Genomic DNA, 22,408 nt, shown 5'->3' on the forward strand with positions numbered 1-22,408 from the left:
TGGCAAGTTTGCATGCCTAGATTATGAACACTGTAGACAGAAAACGTTAAGTAATGTAATGATGAATTCTAATCACCTGCTCTGCTTTATTCTTTTAGGGAATCAGTAGCCTGTTCAGTTCACTGAAAGTCGTCCGACTTCTTCGGCTGGGTCGTGTGGCTCGGAAGTTGGATCATTACATTGAGTATGGAGCAGCAGTCTTGGTTCTGCTGGTGTGTGTGTTTGGTCTTGCAGCTCACTGGTTGGCTTGCATTTGGTACAGCATAGGAGATTATGAAGTTATCAATGAGGATACAAACACAATCCGAACGGAAAGTTGGCTCTACCAGCTGGGGGAGTCCATAGGAACGCCTTATCGGTTTAACACGACAGGTTCGGGGAAATGGGAAGGGGGGCCAAGCAAGGATTCTGTTTATATCTCCTCGTTGTACTTCACAATGACGAGCCTCACCAGTGTTGGATTTGGGAACATTGCCCCCACTACAGATGGAGAGAAGATCTTTGCAGTTGCTATGATGATGATTGGCTGTAAGTACCAGAGATTTCATTTTTTTTTTCATACACAATGGCCTATAAAGTCTTCCGGTGCATGTTAACCTTTATAACAATTTCCCACACAGTATCTTAAGGGTTTCTAACCAATTTTTAAAACTCAGTTTTGTGACAAAATTTAAATGTCATTACATAATATATTATGATTTTTCTGGTATGGTATTTTAAAGTCAAGGATGAGAAATCTTGCATTAATGTTGCATAATATTAGAATGACTTTTTCTGTAACAAAACATAAATGAATTTCTGCTTACATTTAAACCATTAGAACATGCAATTCTGGGTCATTAAAGACCATATAGCCAATCAAATGAGAATGAAATATATTAATGTTTGTTTGATTTGAGGATTCTTAGAAACTAAGTCCCTAATCCTACAAACATTTCTTTGTCTGAACAACTGTATGCTGTGAAGGGTCGTACTGAAATCAATGGGACTATTCATGTATGTAACATTACTTGTGTGTATAAATGTTTGCATGATTGGGAACTAAGTGCGTAATTCAAAAAATCTCATCTTTCAATTCACTACTCTCTGTATTTCACAGTATCTAAATTTACTTGTACAGCTCTTATATTCAGAAATGGAAATGCTTCCCTTAGTATATTACACAAATCAAGAGTCAAGCTGCCAGAATAGAACCTAGAATAGTGTGTTATAGAGAGCGCTGGTAGCGACACACATGTTCAGGTTTCCTAACACTTTCCCATAAGAATCTTGCTATTTATTTTATTTATTTATTTATTTATTTAAGAAGCTCTAACATCTCTAGTATTTGCAGTAGGGCTCTGAAATTCAACGGAGAAAGGTCTTGGAGCCAGATAAGTGCCTTTTCTTTGTTAGGTAAAATTCCATTCAGCTTTAATTGAGTTATAAACTGTTGAAAATTGCCTGTCTGTTGTCAGCAAAATGTTGCTAGCGTGTCAGACCGGTATCTTGAATACTAACATTGTAAAGAGAGACAGCAGTGCTGCTGCCAAAACAATAGCAGTACAAACTGCACAGCAAACCCTGGCTGCAGACAGTCTCTCTGTGATGGTGAGAGAGAGCTGGGTTGAAATCCTGTTACAACCTACATTGGACTCCTCAAGTGGCTGCAGTGGCCCTTCTCCCTACCCTCGGGTAGCATCACACGAGGCAGGAGCGCCTGGGCAGAGGAGAGAGACAGTAGGGCCTGACTCCTTTCAGACCCAGTACATGGTGCAGTAGCCTACTCCACACTCCTAAAATAGCCTCCTTCTGCTGTTAGCTAATGTAATCAGCCCTGGAGCGAAAGTTTGTACTGAAACTTCAGGGTTCAAACCCTGATGATGATTGATGGGGGGAAGGAGAAGGGAATGGGTTTGTAACAACTGACACACAAGAATTGTTCACCTTTTTTCCTTTAGTAAAAACAAATCATAGGAAATTACTTAACATGCTCTTAATGTTTTTGTGTGTGTTTTTGTTTTTAAGTTGCAAAATCAAGCACCCAAGTTGCCAGTGCAATCTTAATTCAACCCCCTTGTGCATCATGATATAGTGTTTTAATTGCATGATTAAATCCTGTTTTGCTGCAGAGGACTTCTACCTCATTCAAGATGGACCTGCTTTTGGGGTGAAGCAGGGCTGTGTAGTGAACGATGCTGTTTGTCGGTCTCCTGCCTCGTTTGTTTCAGAAGTAGGAAGCTGTGAAGTAAATGAAAGAAAAAGGATGATCTCATGGCTAAGGCAGTCGAACACCACACAGGAGAATTCAGTTCTATCCCTGTCTGTGTCGCAGAGCTCCTATGTGATGCTGAGCAAGTCACTTAAGTCAAAATGTTGTCAAGTGAACACTAATTTGTTCATTATTTTATGGGCACCCAGATTGAGGCACCTGAGGTCTGATTTGCAGAACTGCAGATCACTCAGACCTACAACTGGGGTCAATGGGAGCTGTGGCTGCTCAGTACCTCCAGAAGTGTGATCTGGAGGAATGAGCACAGAGTTGGGAGTCAAGGTCATGAATTCTAATCCTGATTCTGCCACTGATTCACCAAAGTCTTGCTTGTCTCAGTTTTTCCATCTGTAAAATAAAGAGAATAGTATGTGGAGATTAATATTTGAGTCACTTTGGTTATAACAATAATGGGTGCCTTAGAAATGACAATGAGGGAATAAATAATTCCATATTCAGTGCAAGGTTTGGATAGTGAACTCCAGTCTTATTTACTGCTATGCACTGAATAATGATAAAAAGAAATATTGAACACTTACATTCCTTAATCGCTGTTCATCTTGAATACAGAATGAGGCAGGTCTCCTGTGGGAAAAAATACTAGGTGATCATGTAATTAGACTGTATCATTGTGTGTGCGTGTGTACGCATACCAGGGGGCCCAATTAAGGATGCACGGGCAACCTTGATTCTGGCCTTTCCGAACGTTTATGTGCTTAACATTGCATCCTAAGTATTCTTTGGTTATTGTGGTTATTTATAGCGTGCCAAATGTGTACAAGACACTGTGTACAGATCATGTGATGTGCTTTAGGTAAAAACAGTGATGGGCCAAATTCTCAGCTGGTGAAAACCAACACAACTCTATTGATGTCGATGGAACTACACCAGCGAAGGAGCTGGCCCCATATGTTTAGAGATGCCCAACTAAATCCTACTTTAAATTAAAAAGACTGACTTACCCTGGTTACCCTTGTGAACCTTTGCTCCTGGTTGGTAAACATCGACTCCAATGGGACTGCTTGATTGAGTAAATGGGGCAACTCGTGGGAGTTAATGATAACTGAAGGGTTCACAATTGTGTTTTTTAAGTGTTATCTGTATTGCATTTACTGTATTACATTTCTACTGACTTTCTAGTTACACAATGCTCAATAACATGAGATGTGAACAAAAAATTGGAGCAAAGCTTGAACCAATCACACAGACTCGTTCTCCAGCAGTAGATTGACACAGATTGGAAAGAATATGTCTAGGTCACCTGAAATCAGTATGACAGACCAAGCAAATGGAAACCTGGTGCTCTCTCTTAATAAGAGACTATATGATAAATAAATTCAATTTTTTTTTAAATCTTTGGAAAAATGGCCAAAACAAACACTTCAATAGGCTTCGTGTGTAAATTGATTTGAATCAAAGTGCGTGACTTGTGGAGATAAAAGATAATTACGTGATAATGTAAAAGACTTCAAGAAATAAATTATGAAAAGAATTATCTTGACTTTTGAGACATTTTGATTACAGTAGAAACCAAGAAGACAGAAGAGTGAAAAGCTAGTGGATATTCTGTGGACAATGGAATGAAGAAATATTTTCTGGACAAATGGCCTTTGGGAGAGATCCTGCAGGCTGCAGTGCATCCCCTGAGAGGTGGTGAGCACCCTCAGCTCCCATGACTTTAAAAGGAGTTAAGGGTGTGCTCAGGGTGTTACTGGATCATGTGTTAATGCAAAGGACAATACCTTAAATTCAGAATAAGCAAATATGCCTAATACTGTCTTATTTTTCCTTCCCATGACTATGGGGAAAAATGTGTATACTCTGACTTCTCAGGATAATGTTCCAGTGGCTAAATGTTCTCTAAATGCTTCTGGAATCATCCTCAAAACTCTAATAATCCAAGACCTGCTAGTTTCTTCTGGTGAAGGAAACAAAGGGCCTGACTCCTTGCTTATCCCAAAACTCCAGTTGAAGTTAGTGTGAGTTGAAGAGGTGCAAGGAATGCAGATCAGGCCCAGAATTTGCTCCTCCTGTGATGTTCTTCCCACCCCCCTTCCAAATGACAAATCTTTCAGAGCTGCATGAAATAGTTTTATTGTTCTTGGCATGGAGGGACACCTTATGGCTAGCCTCTGATGGATTTTATGACCTTGAGTGGCAATTCTTATCATACAAATGTTATTGCTTTGGGATAGATATGCTGTATATTTTTTCCTCTTTCAGTTTTACAATTTGCATATGCTAGTGTTTTCTTTGGGTACTGCTGACGGGTTCTAGCCAGGGCATTGTGTTGTGATCTCAGGTGACACTGGCATAAAATGTTGCACAGTAATTATACAAATTGGGTGTGGTGTTCCTTTGTTATGTAATGTCTGCTAAGGCGACCAGTAACAATCCACTGCATCTCATATCTTGACCCCAATTAAGAGGATGTTTGAAATTAGAATCAGGAGATAGTCTTCTACTCTGCTTTTTGTTTTCAATTCCCTATTACGTGCTGTGTGCATCTTGGTTTATATGTATTAAATAGATAACTCAGCACTTCTGCATAGGTATTGCAAGGCCACGCTAATTGGGGTTTATTATTGTGTAGACATGGCCTCCTGTGGTATTTTTCATATGTAAACTGTTCCATGTTGTGATGGGTGAGTGGGTTCATAAGGCAAAGGCAAAGTCCATCTAGTCTAAAGTGTCTCACATCTTCTCTAAATGCTTTAGAAAACATCCTTAGAAGCCTAATAATCCAAGGCAAGCTAGTTACTGATGGTGAAGAAAACAAAAGGCCAATACTGTGTTCCTTGCTTTCACCCAAACTCCTCACATCATGACTTAATAGAGGTTTGTCTTGCAGATGTCACCCCTCTGACTGCCAATGGAATAATGTCCCTGTGGCAACTACAATCTTTATTCACATTATTAGTAGGAAAGCTTGTATTTAGCTGTGTCTTTATACACTGAACAGGTGGGAACAGAGAGGAGGAGCCAGTCCCATATGATCAGGCAGGTCTCCACTGACCACCACTAAGCACTCTGAAGATGGTTGGTGACAGAATTCGGCAGCGTATTGGGCAGCTGATCAGTGCCCTTGCTGTAGTGTTTGTAGCACAGCTTCAGCAGTTTGGGTGCAGTGGGGTAACCAAGATAACTGACACAGCCTGAATCAATTGTTCCAACCAGCCCAGGAGGGGGTTGGACTGCTCCAAGAGGGTAGAGGGCCTGGCCAAGGCCTCCACACAGTCAGCAGACTGATGATGAGCCCTACTTGGGCCTGGTATGTGGGGAACTATTGTGGGGGTGGGGGGGCACAGTCAGAAGAGGAGCCAGCATTGGTTTAGGAAATCTAGGAATTGAGCACAGTCACCACTAAACTTGTCTGGGAGTGGGACCTTCGGCTCCCAGGAGGCAAGAGCCAGGGTTACCAGTGGAGCTGCTTGGGCTGCAGGGTGGACACCTATATCTGCAAGTTCAGTATGGCCCCAAGCAGCTCCGCCAGGGAAATACTTGGCCTGAGTGGGGTCTATGGCAATGAGGTGGGCTCCTGTGCTTTGCATTGGGCTACTCAAACTGTAGCCAACTGGGCTGTTGGCAATCAAGCCTAGTGGCGAAAGTGAGAATTCAACCTATGAGTTAGAGCTGGGTCTAGGATGGGCAGCGTCCAGGAAACAAGCTAAGGGTCAGTACTGGAGGGACAGAAGCCAAATGCCAGAGCCAGAGGGCAAACTGGAGTTGTAAGCTAGAGGCCGCTCCAGAGATCAAAGTCAGAATCAAGCTGGAGGGGAGCAGGGTCTAGAATAAGGGCAAGCACAGATGCAGGCATGCTGTGCACTGAGCAGCCACTGATCTGAGGTGGGGGCCAGACTGCTAAACCAGCAGCCTCTGATGGGCAGGGGTCACTGCCAGTTTCAAGACAGTACGTTGGTTGCCTAGCCGTGAAGTTAGGGAGCAGGTCAGTAGCTCATCTGGGTCCCTGATACCCTCCAACCATTCTGAAACACAGCCAGGAACACTATTGCATTGCAACAATTGTCACTTCACTGTACTCCAAACCCCTCAGCCCCAGCTCCACCCCAGAGCCCACACCCCCAGCTGGAGCCCTCACCCCCTCATGCACCCCAATCCTCTGAGTCAGTCTGGTGAAAATGAGGGAGGGAGGATGAGGAGAGTGAGTGCCAGAGGGGGGCAAGGCAAGAGTATTCAGTTTTGTGTGAGTAGAAAGTTGACGACCCTAGGACCAGATGGCATTCACCCAAGAGTTCTGAAGGAACTCAAATGTGAAATTGCAGAACTACTAACTACAGTTTGTAACCTATCATTTAAATCAGTGTCTGTACTAAATGACTGGAGGATAGCTAACATGATGCTAATTTTTAAAAAGGGCTCCAGAGCCGATCCTGGCAAATACAGGCCGGTAAGCCTGACTTCACTACTGGGCAAACTGGTGGAAACTTCAGTAAAGAACAAAATTGTCAGACCCATAGATGAAAATAATTTGTTGGGGATTTAAGTGGTACCCAGTAGTAACAGACAGAACAAGGTGAATTACCAAGCAAAATAAAATAAAACACACAAGTCTAAACCTAATACAGTAAGGAAACTGAATACAGATAAAACCTCACCCTCAGCTATTTCAATAAGCTTTAATCACAGACTGGACGCCTTCCTAGTCTGGGCACAATCCTTTCCCCTGGTACAGCCCTTGTTCCAGCTCAGGTGGTAGCTAAGGGATTTCTCACAATTGCAGGCCCCTTTGTTCTGTTCTACCCACTTATATATCTTTTACATAAGGTGGGAATCCTTTGTCCCTCTCTGGGTTCCCACATCCTACTTCTAAATGGAAAAGCACCAGGTTAAAGATAGATTCCAGTTCAGGTGACATGATAACATGGCACTGTGAGACTTCATTACCCACTTGCCAGCACACATGCATACAGGAAGACTTACAAGTAAAACAAAGCCATCTACAGTCAATTATCCTGTTTTATGGGCGCCATCAAGATTCCAAACCACCATTAATGGTCCACACTTTGCATAATTACAATAGGCCCTCAAAGTTATAGTTCATATTTCTAGTTTCAGATACAAGAATGATACATTCATACAAATAGAATGAACACACTCAGTAGATTATAAGCTTTGTAATGATACCTTACAAGAGACCTTTTGCATGAAGCATATTCCAGTTACATTATATTCACACTTATTAGCATATTTTCATAAAATCATATAGGGTGCAATGTCACAGCGGTCAACAAGCATGTGGACAAGGAGATCCATTGGAGATAGTGTACTTAGATTTTCAGAAAGCCTTTGACAAGGTCCCTCACCAAAGGTTCTTAAGCAAAATAAACAGTCATGTGATAAGAGGGAAGGTTCTCTCATGGATTGGTAACTGGTTAAAAGAACAAATGGTCAGTTTTCAGAATGGAGAGAGGTAAATAGTGGTGTCGGGACCAATCCTATTCAACATATTAATAAATTATCTGGAAAAAGAGGTAAACAGTGAGGTGGCAAAATTTGCAGATGATACAAAAATACTCAAGATCGTTAAGTCCTAAGCAGACTGAGAAGAGCTACAAAAGGATCTCACAAAACTGGTGACTGGGCAACAAGATGGCAGATGAAATTCAATATTGATAAATGCAAAGTAATGCACATTGAAAAACATAATCCCAACTCTACATATAAAATGATGGGGTCAAAATTAGCTCTTACAACTCAAGAAAGAGATCTTGGAGTTATTGTGGATAGTTCTCTGAAAGCATCCACTCAATGTGCTTCAGCAGTCAAAAAAGCAAACAAAATGTTGGGCAATCATTAGGAAAGCGATAGATAATAAGACAGAAATATAATATTGCCTCTCTATAAATTCATGGTATGCCCACACCTTGAATACTGGAGCTGGTCTCCCCATCTCAAAAAGATATACTGGAATTGGAAAAGGTTCAGAAAAGGGCAACCAAAATGATTAGGAGCATGGAACAGCTTCCATATGAGGCGAGATTAAGAAGATTGGGGGGAGTTTTAGCTTGGAAAAGAGATGACTAAGGGGGGATATGATAGATGTCTATAAAATGATGACTGGTGTGGAGAAAGTAAATAAGGAAGTGTTATTTATTCCTTCTCATAACACTTGAATTAGGGGAGTCACAAAACGAAATTAATAGGCAGCAGGTTTAAAATAAACTAAAGGAAGTATTTTTTCACACGACACACAGTCAACCTGTGGAACTCCTTACCAGAGCATGTTGTGAAGGCCAAGACTATAACAAGGTTAAAAAAAGAACTAGATAAGTTCATGGAGGATAGGTCCATCAATGGCTATTACCCAGGATGGGCAGGGATGGTGTCCTTAGCCTCTGTTTGCCAGAAGCTGGGAATAGGCGATGGGATGGATCACTTGATGATTACCTGTTCTGTTCATTCCCTCTGGGGCACCTGGCATTGGCTACTGTCAGAAGACAGGATATTGGGCTAGATGGACCTTTGGTCTGATCCAGTGTGGCCGTTCATATGTTGAATGGTGTCCAGTAAGTGTAAGGGAATTGCAAAAGGCTGTGAAATGGTTCCTAACTTGCACACATATATTATTCTTTCTGAGGAGTTGGCTAAGTGTGTGAGTGTACACCAGGATATGGAACCTCCTGAATCTCACACCACAGGCTCTGACTGGCCCTTGTCACTGTGTGCATACTGAAGCATTGCTCAAAAAGAGTAGAAGGAAGGTGGCATAGGCAACCTTTTTACACCCCCCTCTTCTTTTTGTCCTTTAATAGGACAACAGATTCCTTTCAGTGAGAGTGAGTGTAATGTAAAAGGAGATTGAGAGCTTTTATTATAAGCAAAGTAAAGGTATGTGTGTGTTAATGGCACATATTGGGGCTTTGCTGAAAGAGGGCAGAGTTAAGGTTGCATGAACAACCGTAACTGTGTTTTCTGATCTTCAGAAATTTGCGTTTTGCTCAACTCCGTGTTCTGCAAGAAGACAACATACCACCCAGCAACCTTAAGGCAGAGTGTAGTTTTTTGCCACTGAATTGCTACAAAAAAGACTGGTAAATGCTGCCAATAATGCTCTTTGACAGAAAAAAAAATTACAGCATTAAATTCAGCGTAACAGCTAGCTGGGCCTACTGGTTATTCTGTCTTAATAGTGGGACAGCAGAGATAATTTACTATTGTTGAGTAAGTTTGCTAAACTCCCAAACCGTCCCCCCATTCTCCCCCCCAAAGTACTTCCAGACAGCATAGAGTATAATTGTTAATTTCTTGTTTCAAAATAATTTTACCACTAATAATGTTTGTTACACATCTGTCTACTCTCTAAAGAACTTTCTGCTGGTGAGCTCCCAATGGCACGTATAAAACCTTAAAAAGCAATCTATCTAGCATATTGCCTGCTTTATTGCCTTGCTTCAACAAAAAAAACCCCAACCAAACAAAAAAGTGACTTGGAAAAAAGAGGTAAAGCAGATTGCTGATTACAATTTGAATAGAAAGGGATGTAGCTGACTGACACCTCTCTTATTTTATTGACTTTTTATTGAAAATGTAAATCTAAACTTCAGCCAGAAATAATTGTGCTTATACAGATGAAGATATCTGAGGATGCTCAAGTACTTTAGATGTTGTTCAGACCGCATAAAATTGTTATATATAGTTGTAGATTAAGGTCAGAAGGGATCGTTATGATCACGTAGTCTGACCTGCTGCAAAACACAGAACATAGAGCCCCACCCAGCAATTTCTGCACCACATCCATAAAGATCTGTTATAGCTCAAACAGAAGTTAAGAAAGCCACCAACCTTCAGTTAAAGACTTCAAGTGATGGAGAATCCACCATGCCCCTAGGTAAGTTGTTCCAATGATTAGTTACCCTCACTGTTAAAGACGTGTTCCTTATTTCTAGTCTGAATCTATCCAGCTTCTGCTTCCAACCCCTGGATCTCGTTAGGTCTTTTCCTGCTAGATTAAAGAGAGATCTACTGTTAGAAATCCCTCCCCCATGTAAATACCTTTAGACTGTGATCAAGTTACCTCTTACCCTCCTCTTAGATATCAGATATTGTTCCCAAATCCATTTTACACCTAAGTAAACTGAGGCATAAAAGCGTAAAATGGCATGCCTGCCTTATCATCACAAGTACTGGGAATAGAAGCATGAGGCATTAATCTATATACCAAATGTGATTATTATATTTATGTTCCCAGTCTCTACCATTCATGAGTCCTATAATTGACAAGAAACCTGAACATTAGATGGTTCATCAAGGGTTTCTCAGGGATGGTTCCCCAATCACAGCCTTCCTGCAGAAGGGAGCCAATGTCCCATCTGGATGAACTGATTGACCTGAGTATCAGAATTGACAAGTGGCACCATGAACGTGGCCAAGCCCTGCCAGTGCCCCTGCTTCCAACCTCTCAACTGTGCACCCTGCTCCAGGACCTGGAACCCATGCAGGACCACATATGCCTGGGTGAGGCTGAGAAGAACCATTGCTGAACTTTCAGGCCTGTGTCTGGGTTGTGGGGGCAGCGGATGCTTTGCCTTGAGATGCCCTGCAACAGTCTGACAAGCTTCGGGGTCAGGAAATGCCAAAGTCAGGTTGGGCTGATTCCTTTTAACCTCCACGTGCCTTTGTCGGGATGGCAGCAACTGCGAATTCATCCCTGATGTGTCTCTGATTGCCGTTACAGCACCTACTCTAGAAAAGGCTAGTGGTCTACCGGGAGGATCTGGCTAACTTGGGAGCTTTCAGCAATTTTATGGACCAGGATGTGATTAAGGCCCAAGGGATTACGAACATGCATACAAATTCCCTGGATCTGGTTGAAACGATTGATGGGTTCTTCCTAGCCTCAGGGCTGGTCACCTACCAGACCACCCCCTAAGAGGTCATTACACTCCAGGAGTACCAGGAAACTCTGCAGTTTGGATTAACTCAGGCACCCCCACTCTCCAGTCATCCTGGGAATACCCTGGCTCACTTCCCCTGACCCCTATATCCGTTGGCAAAAAGGGGCAATATTCTTTTGCTCCCAGTACTGCCAATGATTCTCCCTTCCAGAGGCCACAGAGAGAATTGGTATCCTCTGCAGCTCATGTCATCATGTGGGGAATCTGTACTGCAAGAGAATGGGCTCATGGGAGTTGGCCGTACCCCTAAGCATCCCATCTGCTGCTGATGATGACAAATACTTGGCAAGTACTGCAGCCTTGCAGATGTACAAGGGAAATGTGGACACCCTGCGAGAAGATGAGTGAAAAAACACCTTCTGCACCCCGTATGGACACTTTTTTTTAAACGACCAAGCACAGCACAACCAGCATGAAAGGCTCTGCCAATGCCTCCTATATGGCAAGCCAGACAAATACCAGCTGGACCAGGACACAGAATTTCTCGGCTATATCCTCTCATCTGAAGGGCTGGATGTCTGTCACTTTTTGTGGTCCACAGCAATGTCTGGGTGACACCTAGGGGAAGCACTGCATTTTGGGCTTTGCCAATTACTATCGATGGTTCATCAAGGGTTTCTCAGGGATGGTTCCCCAATCACAGCCCATTTTTCTTGGTTCCCAGAGGTATGTGTGTGCCTTGCATGCCTAAAGCAGAAACTCACCACAGCCCCCATTTTGGTTCACCCTGACCCTGGCCAGCCATTTATGGTAGAAGCAAATGACTCAAACTTTGTACTGGGAGCAGTCCTCTCTCAAATGAGAGCCTCCAATGATCAGCTTCATCCTTTTTGTGCTTATTACTCATGCAAAATAATTCCAGCAGAGCAAAATTATGAAATAAAAAGCTACTGGCCATTAAAGCAGCCTTTGAGGAGTGGCAGTATGTCCTGGAGAGTACCAGATTCCCAATCCACGTCCTCACCAATCACAAAACTTGGAATTCTTAAAGACAGTTCAGCACCTAAATTTGTGACAGGTCTGCTGGTCCCTCTTCTTCATGCTATTTGACTTCTTGGTGACCTATTGCCCTAGGACCAGCAATAGGAAAGCAGATGTGTTATCTCGAAAGAGGGAATATGGTGAACTTGACTATCCATAATTCTCAAACCATCAAATTTCATCTCTGGTACCACTGTCTGTGACCGGATACACTCCATACTTTCCCTGCTGCCCAAAGATCCCTTTGCAGTCAGATCCAACAAGCCTCAATCTTCACTGTCTCAGGAATTTTGTATTGGAAAGGGTGCATCTGTGTACCTGATGGAGCAAACTATGTCTGGTCCTGTGATCTTTGTGCCTATACCAAATCTCCCCTGTTTGAAACTGCTCAGTCTCCTTCAGCCCTTGCCCACTCCACCTCAGCCTTGGGGCATTGTGTCGATGGAGTCCATTGTGGAGTTACCACCCTCCCAATGGTACACCAAAATTCTAGTGGTGGTCGATGTCCTGACAAAAATGGTGCATTTTATACCATGTTGCAGCCTCCCCCATTGCCCATGAAACAGCCCATCTGTTCAAAAATATGACATCTTTTGCCTTCATGGGTTGCTCACAAGCATAGTAGCCTACTGGGGGTCCCAGTTTGTTTCATGCTTTTGGTGGGAATTTCTGCACCTCCTGGGCATCAAATCTTGTACCGTGTTGGCTTACCACAGTCAGACAGAGAGAGTCAATCAGGTCCTGGAGTAGAACGTACACTGATTCCTACATTGCCACCAGCACAATGGGCTGGCATTCATTCCCCACACAGAATTCACCTACAACTCCACACACAACACGACCCAGAAGACCCCTTTCTTTGTGAATTCTGGGTTCCACCCTCTAATCCCTCTCAACTTACCAATGACCACTGTTGCTGACCTCGCCGGATGCATCCACCAAGTACCTCAAGAACTCGGGCACCTGTTAGAAGACGCTAAAACCACATACAAGTGCCATGCTGACCGACACCATCAGCTGACTGCCTCAAAGTAAGGGATAAGGTTTGGCTGTCCACCCAAAACCTGTGATCCACCCATCCATCCACAAAGTTGAACCACAAGAACTTGGGGCCGTGTGCAATTGTGGAATAACTTAACCTAGTAGCCTTTCAACTGCAGCTGCCACAACCTCTCACGATCCACTTCCCTTCTGAAACCGTTCCATGTCTCCCTTCTGAAACCTTTAATTGAGAATCCCTTCCCACACTGCACCCACTACTACCCTTTTGTTGATAACCATGCATGACCAAGAGGAATGTGTGATCCAGCAGATTCAGAACTCCCACCAAGTCTGGGGAAGACTCCAGTATCTGATTGACTAGGAGGGATATGGCCCAGAGGAGTGTTCATGGGAACCCACAGAACACATCCACGCCCTGGACCTCCTGCAAGCCTTCTGCTGGGTCTGTCCCAAGAAACCCAGCTCAAGGTCTCCTGGGAGGTGATGCAGAAAGGAGGCAGGTGCTGTCAGGGACCAGACCAGATCAGCTAGGACCAGCTACTGGCCTGCTCCATGGCTAACTTTGTTGCTAGGCAACCAGTGAACCCAGATGCACTGCCTTGGAACTGACAGAGTGACTCCAGCCCCTGATAGGCTGCTGGCTTAGCAGCCCAGTTTATAAGCCTGGACCCCACTGCAGATCAGTGGCTGCTCAATGCAAAACATGCCCACGACTGCACTTGCCCTTGTTTCAGCTCTGCTCCAGTCCTACTTCCAGTCCCTGCTCCTGCTTTGTTCTAGCCACTGCTTCCCTCTGGCTTCAGACTTCTGACTTCAAGCCCCAGCTATGCCTCACAACTCTTGTTGATCCCCCAGTTCTGGCACTCAGCTTCTGTCTCTCTGGTACTGATCCCTGGCTCTGCCTCTGGCTTATGACTCCAGTTTACCCTCTGGCTCCAGCATTTGGCTTCTGTCCCTCCAGTACTGACCCTCAGCTTGTTTCCTGGACCCAATTCTAATCAGTAGGCTAAACTCTCACTTCCACCACTAGGCCTGACCTCCCACAGCCTGGTTGGCTATGTGGGGCAGAGTTTGTGACAGGGTCAGAAATCACAGACAGGATTTCTGTTCGAAAACACTGTCAGTTTTATGCTTGAGAGAAAGATCCCTGTCCAGTAGATGTACCCCCATGTGTGACAAAGAGTAAGGTGTGAGGACTTGTAACGTTTCTATGCCATTTAGTACACGTTTTCTAGGCAGCCATGAACACTTCACTTCAATTTCCCGATTAATGTTCTTCCTGAACACACATCTCTGATATGGTCCAATCTCGTCCCATACATAGCATAGGGTGTGTGGGTAAGTCTTGGGCCACTAGGGTTCCCCAACCTCGGTTTACTGTTACAAATTAAACAGCTCTTGGGACTAGGGATAGAATGGGTAAGGCTCCCCAGGCTAGGGCTAGGGTTACAATGAGTAGTGTTCCCTGGGCTAGGGTGAAGTCTAGGGCCAGTAAGACTCTCTGGCCTAGGTTTAGTGTTAAGAACATAAGAACATAAGAATGGTCATACTGGGTCAGACCAAAGGTCCATCCAGCCCAGTATCCTGGCTACCAACAGTGGCCAATGCCAGGTGTCCCAGAGGGAGTGAACCTAACAGGTAATCATCAAGTGATCTCTCTCCTGCCATCCATCTCCACCCTCTGACAGAGGCTAGGGACATCATTCCTTACCCATCCTGGCTAATAGCCATTAATGGACTTAACCTCCATGAATTTATCTAAGCCCTGGTCTACACACAGCCCCTGGTTCGAACTAGGGTACGCGAATTCAGCTACGTGAATAACGTAGCTGAATTCGAACTACCCTAGTTCGAATGACTTACCGTCCAGACGCCGCGGAAGCGAACTCCGCGGCTCCAAGGTCGACTCCGGCAACTCCTCCTGCCGCGGTGGAGTACCGGAGTCGACCGCGGCGCTTCCGGAGTTCGAACTATCGCGTCTAGATCAGACGTGATAGTTCGAACTCCGAGAAGTCGAACTCGCCGCGTCGACCCGGCGGGTAAGTATAGACGTGGCCTAATTCTCTTTTAAACCCTGTTATAGTCCTAGCCTTCACAACCTCCTCAGGCAAGGAGTTCCACAGGTTGACTGTGCACTGTGTGAAGAACTTCCTTTTAATTGTTTTAAATCTGCTGCCCATTAATTTCATTTGGTGGCCCCTAGTTCTTATATTATGGGAACAAGTAAATAACTTTTCCTTATTCACTTTCTCTACACCACTCATGATTTTATATACCTCTCATATCCCCCCCTTAGTCTCCTCTTTTCCAAGCTGAAAAGTCCAAGCCTCTTTAATCTCTCCTCACATGGGACCTGTTCCAAACCCCTAATCATTTTAGTTGCCCTTCTCTGAACCTTTTCTAATGCCAGTATATCTTTTCTGAGCTGAGGAGACCACATCTGTAAGCAATATTCAAGATGTGGGCGTACCATGGATTTAGATAAGGGCGATAAGATATTCTCCATCCATTTTTGAATGATTCCTAACATCCTGTTTGCTTTTTTGACTGCCGCTGCACACTGCATGGACATCTTCAGAGAACTATTCACGATGACTCCAAGATCTCTTCCAGATTAGTTGTAGCTAAGATAGCCCCCATCATATTGTGTGTATAGTTGGTGTTATTTTTTCTGATGTGCATTACTTTACATTTATCCACATTAAATTTCATTTGCCATTTTGTTGCCCAATCACTTAGTTTTGTGGGATCTTTTTGAAGTTCTTCACAGTCTACTTTGGTCTAACTATCTTGAGCAGTTTAGTATCAGCTGCAAACTTTGCCACCTCACTGTTTGCCCCTTTCTCCAGATCATTTATGAATAAGTTGAATAGGATTGGTCCTAAGACTGACTCTTGAGGAACACCACTAGTTAACCCTCTCCATTCTGAAAATTTATCATTTATTCCTACCCTTTGTTCCCTGTCTTTCAACCAGTTCTCAATCCATGAAAGGTTCTTCCCTCTTATCCCATGACAACTTAATTTACATAAGAGCCTTTGGTGAGGGACCTTGTCAAAGGCTTTCTGGAAATCTAAGTACACTGTGTCCACTGGATCCCCCTTGTCCACATGTTTGTTGGCCCCTTCAAAGAACTCTAATAGATTAGTAAGACATGATTTCCCCTTACAGAAACCATGTTGACTTTTGCCCAACAATTTATGTTCTTCTTTGTGTCTGACAATTTTATTCTTTACTATTCTTTCAACTAATTTGCCTGGTACTGATGTTGCAGAAGGTAGGGCTCCCCTGGCTTCATTAGGGTTAGAATGAAGGTAGGGGTCTCCCTGGGCTAGTGTGAGGGTTACCAAGGGTAGGGATCCTTGGGTTTGGGTTAGGCCTGGGGTCAGTAAGGCTCTCTCCTTGTCCTCTGGTTATAGTCAATTCTCTGGAGGCTGTGTTGCTTTCAGGAAATTAGGTGTATGATGTTTTACTGTTATCCCTGAAAGCAGGGATAGATCCATGTGCCATTTTATCTTCTGAACCTGGGCTGGTATTTATGTGTAAATGGATGAAGTTATATTTAGAATATAATACATAGACTCTATATCACTGATTTATTTTCAACTCCCTGGTATCCTTAGTTTGACTCCCTGGTATCTGCTCATAAATAGCACGTAGCAGCACTGAGTATCTCTGTAATAAGACATTTAATTCACCTTGCTATGTGGTAGTCACTCCTGAGCTTGTGGTAAGTGATAGTTCTATAAAACATATGCTTTCCAAGTCTGTCGGTAAATTGGCCTGCATATGTTCACCTCTCTATCTATTAGTATATATAGCGACTGACCAATATGAAAGCTATTGATAGAGGTAACAGGTATTGATTCATTGCAAATTTTGCTTGTCACTTTGCACCAGTAGGCAGTGACAGAATACATTGAATCCAAAATGTCTTCCAGGTAGAGTCAGTCTCTCTGGAAGGTCACCCTGTAAAACAGGCAATTTTAAAGTAACTCTCAGGGTCTGTGGAAAAAAGAGTTCACTTTATATTTTTAATACTGGAAAAAAATGTGGTGTTTCACTTTCTCTCTTCCCCATGGAGATGTGTGCCTTTGGTTAACAGCTTCATATATTTTGTTTGGTGAAGTTGTCAGGTTTGGGATTTTTTTTGATGCGGTGACAATCATTTTCCCAGCCAAGAAATAGTGGAAATCAGAGGCTTCTTTTTTATGTGCTGTGTTCACATCTGAGCATTATTTGGGCAATCTGTTTCATGTGCATGTGTAGAAGGGATGCACAGTTTAAGTGCTCCGTATTCTCTATCTCTGACCTATCAAAATACTGAGATTTTCAACAATACTTAGATGCTCAAAGTTCAGGTTAAACATCAAAGTGCAGTTTTTCCAGCTCTGCTTTCCAGTGTTTTCAGTTGTAATCAAAGGTCCTAATCCTGTAATCAAAGGGCCTGACACTTACTCAAGCTGGATCCCCATTGGTCAGTGGGAAGTTTCTTGGAGCAGGAAGTTGGGAATAGGGCCCCATTGTTCCTTCAGGGTAAAAGCTACTTTTTAGGAAAGACAAGGGCATATGTTTGAACATGAGGCTAAATAACAAAATTCAGATCAGTCACAATAACTTGCTCAGACAGAGAGGCTAGAAATAGAATGGAAGTGGAAGCTGAATGGTCAGGTTCACGGAAATACATGCTTATATGTTTCAATAATAGATTTCAGCCATGGGAATCCAGCAAATAAAGTGGGAAAGTGATTGATCTTATGCAAAATTAGCATCATAAAGTCCCTCTAGTCCTTTTTAGGGGGTACTCTGTATTTTGGAGAAAGGTAGAAACAAAACTCGTGGAACATTTGACAGAGTAATAATGGTTGTACTCATTTTGTTCAGTTTGGCTATGCATAGACTCTTGCTAATTGAAGCTAGAATAGGATGCAGGGAAAACTGTTGAGTAAGTATGAAAATGGAACCAGACAACGGCGTTTGACCAAAAGCAGCATAAAGCTGCCCTTATGTCTACACTGCATCTGGAAGCGAGCTTCCCAGTCTGGGTCCACAGGTGGCTGGGGCTTGCACTAGCACACTAAAAATCACAGTGTGGACGTTACTTTAACATTGTGGCTCAGGCTCTCAAACCACACTTCAAAGGCCAAACTCCAGCCTGAGCCATGACATCAAAGCAAGGTCTGTATAGCTATTTTTAGTGCACTGGCACAAGCCCCACTAACACAAGTCTGTGGACCCAGGTTGGGAGACTTGCTCCCAGATACAGTATGTCCTTGTCTGGTTTAGTGATACGTACCTAGCTGTATGTCACACCTTGGTCAAGAGGATGTGGCCAGAGCATACTGCTCTCTGGTGATCTTCACTAGCCTAAAGACTCTTTGGGAGCTGGTGTGGATAGGGCTCACAGAAAACTGACTTCAGGATTAGAAAACTGGAACTTTGTAGCTCATTGTTTCCCCACTCCCTGGTGCTTAGTGCTGGCTGCCCCCTTTGTTGGGTTGAAAAAAGGAATTTGAATATAGAAATATTATGGAACCTCATTAATTCTCACTTTGCTGATCCACAGACCTGCTGGCTCTCCCTTGTGTTCTCCCTTGTTGACAAAGATTTACTAGCCAAGCACTATGGAGCGGATATGCTTACAAAATATACTCAAGCATATTTTCTGGCAAGTGGTATCATAAGCAGCTAAAGCTAATCCACCTTTATCAAAATACATGGAGCATCTAATGATGTAATGGCCTCGATGTGGGTTTTAAATCCTGGTGGTTGGCTTACTTGTTAATTCTGCCAGGGGTCTCCCAGCCATTAGAAGAAATGAACCAGGCTCTGCAACACATGCATTTGTAAAAAATGTAATTAAAGGTCCCAGTTATGATTAGAAATATTTTAAAGTACATGTAATGAGTGCTGCTGACAGCTCTGCAGTGTGTGCTAGAGTGGGGGAAAAAAAGCCCAGGAAGCCACTTCCCTTAGTGATCCCACGTCGGGAACAGACATAGGGTCAGATCCTCAGGGAACTATGCCCAAGTACAGTGGCTCAGGATCTGGCCCGTAGTCATTTATTTTTTAATGCTTCAAGAGCACTAGGAGGAGACCCTGGTTAGTGGTGCCAGCAACACTATCTGGCTTAGAGGGGAAGGGGTGTCTGGATGATGGATTTTGCCACAGCCCACCCCCTGACTGACGTTTGGCTTGAGGTTGCAGAGCAGCATCGTGGGGTGTTCAGGCTAAGCCTGCTGATTAGGCATAGTGACCATAACCATGCTCCCCTTGGCATACTGAGGCTCCTGACACATTCCTCATTGCCCAGGCTCATGGAGTCTGGATCCCTTGTTTTAAATCTGGTTCATCGTTGGAAGAGAAGTCAGAGCCAGGCTGGATTGCAGTCATGCTCTGAAAATGGGTTGCGGAGGCTTCGACATCCATATTTCATTCACAAAGAATGATGTTGAATGCAGATTAATTTGAACAAGTGAGACTTTATTAAACCCTGTGGAGGGCTCTGTCCATGTGGTGAAGTTGTTTCCAACCAAACACCCTGCTTCCCTGTTCCACTGTGTCCCCTTAATAAGTCTCTCTCCAGGGAACGATGGCCTTCTGACTCCAGTTCCACTGATCCTGACACATCTTCCCAAATTAAAAACCTTTTAATATAAACATTAAAAACAAATAATTGACTCCCAGGCCCCCACTCAGAGCCCTTCATCCAGAGGTTGCTAGCACATAGCCAAACTGGAGTCTCATCTGTACCAGAGACTCAACTGGTTACATAATCTTTGAGATAGTTTGGTCTCCTCAACAGGCGACCACACCAGCAGTGACCTGTATCCCCGTTGCCTGTCTCTGAATCTAGCAAATTATCTCATCTCCCTGTGGGCTTGGCCTCTGGGTGGTTCTCTGTCTCCATTCTGCGATGACCACTGTGTCTCTATAGTCTCTCTGTGGGTGTTGTCTGCTTGCTTGTGTCTCCTTCTGCTTCTTTCACCCCACGATGCTGCTCTGCAACCACTTGTCTTTCTTGCACAGTCACTTTGTATGACCCTGGTGCCACTGCATCCCTCATGACTCCTTTAGTCGACTCCTTCTCATGTCTCTCTAATGGTTGGATCCTCACAGGAGTGCTTGTCTCTAGGGCTGGTAGGTCCAGGGCTGACCTGTCATTCTCTAGTACGTGCTTTCTCTGATTGTTGTCTGTCTCTTCTCCTCCCCATCCTTCTGGCTGCAACAGGTCTCCCCTCATTAGTAGCAGGGTCCTTTGTCCCATCAGTGCCTGTGCTGGTCTATTTTGACACCCATGTGATGGAGTATTCCTGGGTACCAAAAATGCCAACAAGGAATCTGAACCAGAAGCAGTAGCCTTGTGTCACAGTCTCTTAGCTGTTTTGGCAGCTGATTCCACCTTACCATTACTCTGTAGGTATGCTGGAGGAGAGGTATGGTGGTCAAACTCCCATTTGCATGCAAATTCACTGAATTCTTCTGAGGAAAGCTGGGATCCATTGTCAGTGAATACAGTGTCCGGAATGCCACACCTCACAAAGTGGACCTTCAGTTGGCCAGTCACTGACTTGTTTCTTGTATCAGGCAGGGCATCAACCTGCCAAAACTGTGGATAGTAGTCAAGTACTGCTTTTGCTTGAAAGTAAATAAGTCCACTCCCACTGTTTCTCATGGTTGGGTGGGTAGCTCATGTGGTAGGTCTTTCTGCTGGCTGTTATCACATAACCAGGAGTGGTGCGGTGTATTCATTTCTGGCCAATAAACACACACTTGGTCCTAAGACAGCTGTCATACCCAGGTGTGAGGCATGTAGTTTTGTATGAAATCCTTATGTAATAAGGTGGGGACAACAATTCTTGGTCCTGAAAATAGGATTCCATTCTGCACATTCAGCTCCTCTTTAATCTGAAAATATGGTTCTGCTTCTGTTGGTACTTCGCTTTTTGTATCCTGACCAGCCTGCTCATTTTGCTCTCTTAACTGCCTGTTTCTGTAGCCTCTCTTACTTCCATCAGCTTTCCTGTTAAAAATGGGAGATACCACAGCATGTTAATGATTTCTGTGTCCTGATCACCTTCCCCAACTCACTGATGCTGGGTATATGCTCTGCTCAGGGTGTCAGCTAACACCAGTAATTGTCCTGGATGATATTTGAGCTCTAGCCGGTAACGCTGGAGGTGCATCAACATGCACTGCAATCTCTTTGGAGCACTAAGAAGGGATTTTGCCATGATTGTCTCTAGGGGTTTGTGGTCTGATGGCACTGTTACTGGCTGGCCACAGCTATACTGATAGAATCTCTGCATTGCAAATACCTCAACCAGAAGCTCTTTTTCTATTTGGCTGTACCACTGTTCAGTCTCTGACAGGGCTCAGCTGGCATAAGCAACCAGCTGTTCCTGCAAAGGGGCTACATCCTATGCTTTCTTTGATGCACCACACTGGAGTGTCAGTGGTCTCCGGGCTGGTAATACTTCAAGACGGGGGCATCTGTTATTTGTTTCAGCATGTCAAATGCTTGCTGTTGGGTTCCTGCCCAGTCCTACTCAACATCCTTCCTTGTGAGCAGCTTCTTCCACTGCAGCGAGGTGTCAGCAGAACCTGGACAGAAAATTTATCATTCCAGTGAAGTGCTGCATTCCCTTTCCCATCCACTGGAGCTGGCATGTCTCTGCCTTCATTTTTATTTGGATCTGCTTTCAGCCCCTCTGCTTTGAGCAGATGTCCAATGTATGTCACTTCTTGCGGTCTGAGTCATTTTTTTCTGGTTTGTTTTATGGTTTTGTCCCTGCATCGCTGTAGAAAAGCTTGTCATTTTCTGTCGTGGTCTAATTCTGACTCTGTATCATTTGCGCCTTTGCCTACAGGATCTCATCTGCAATTATTTTCACCCCAGACAGTCCTTCCAGGGCCTGGGTGAGTCTTTTTTCCTTTGGAATGCCTCTGGGGCTGGGCTTATGCTCATTGTTATGGCCAGCCATCTGTACTGACCGAATGGTGGTGTAAAGGTTGTCAGCATGCCGACTCTTTATCCCAGTTTATGTGCCAAAACCTAAGGCACATCACTGGCCATAAAGATTCTGGCTTTGGAAAGTTCTGGCAAGATGTCATCAATTGGGGGCATCTTTCAGTGTCTGATTCAGTGGCTTTGGGGGCTATGCAGATGTATAATTTTCCTGATGACTTCTTTACCACCACCATGTTGCTTAGCCAGGCTGTACTGGCCTCTAAAGGTGCTATTATGCCCCTGCTCTGC

The 22,408-nt window shown here is 43.9% G+C and overlaps 1 protein-coding gene across 4 annotated transcripts in view; it reads left to right on the forward strand.

Annotated features, from left to right (window-relative positions):
- The window catches only part of KCNH1 (potassium voltage-gated channel subfamily H member 1), a 346,134-nt gene that overhangs the window by 83,641 nt on the left and 240,085 nt on the right, over positions 1–22,408 (forward strand). For all 4 annotated transcript variants that reach the window (XM_045012018.1, XM_045012019.1, XM_045012021.1 and 1 more), the window contains exon 7: positions 99–528. In XM_045012018.1, the coding sequence (XP_044867953.1) occupies positions 99–528 (430 nt within the window). The remainder of the gene's footprint in view (positions 1–98; positions 529–22,408) is intronic.

Source organism: Mauremys mutica, chromosome 3 (assembly GCF_020497125.1).
Source record: "Mauremys mutica isolate MM-2020 ecotype Southern chromosome 3, ASM2049712v1, whole genome shotgun sequence".
In the NCBI taxonomy this organism is placed as follows: domain Eukaryota; kingdom Metazoa; phylum Chordata; order Testudines; family Geoemydidae; genus Mauremys; species Mauremys mutica.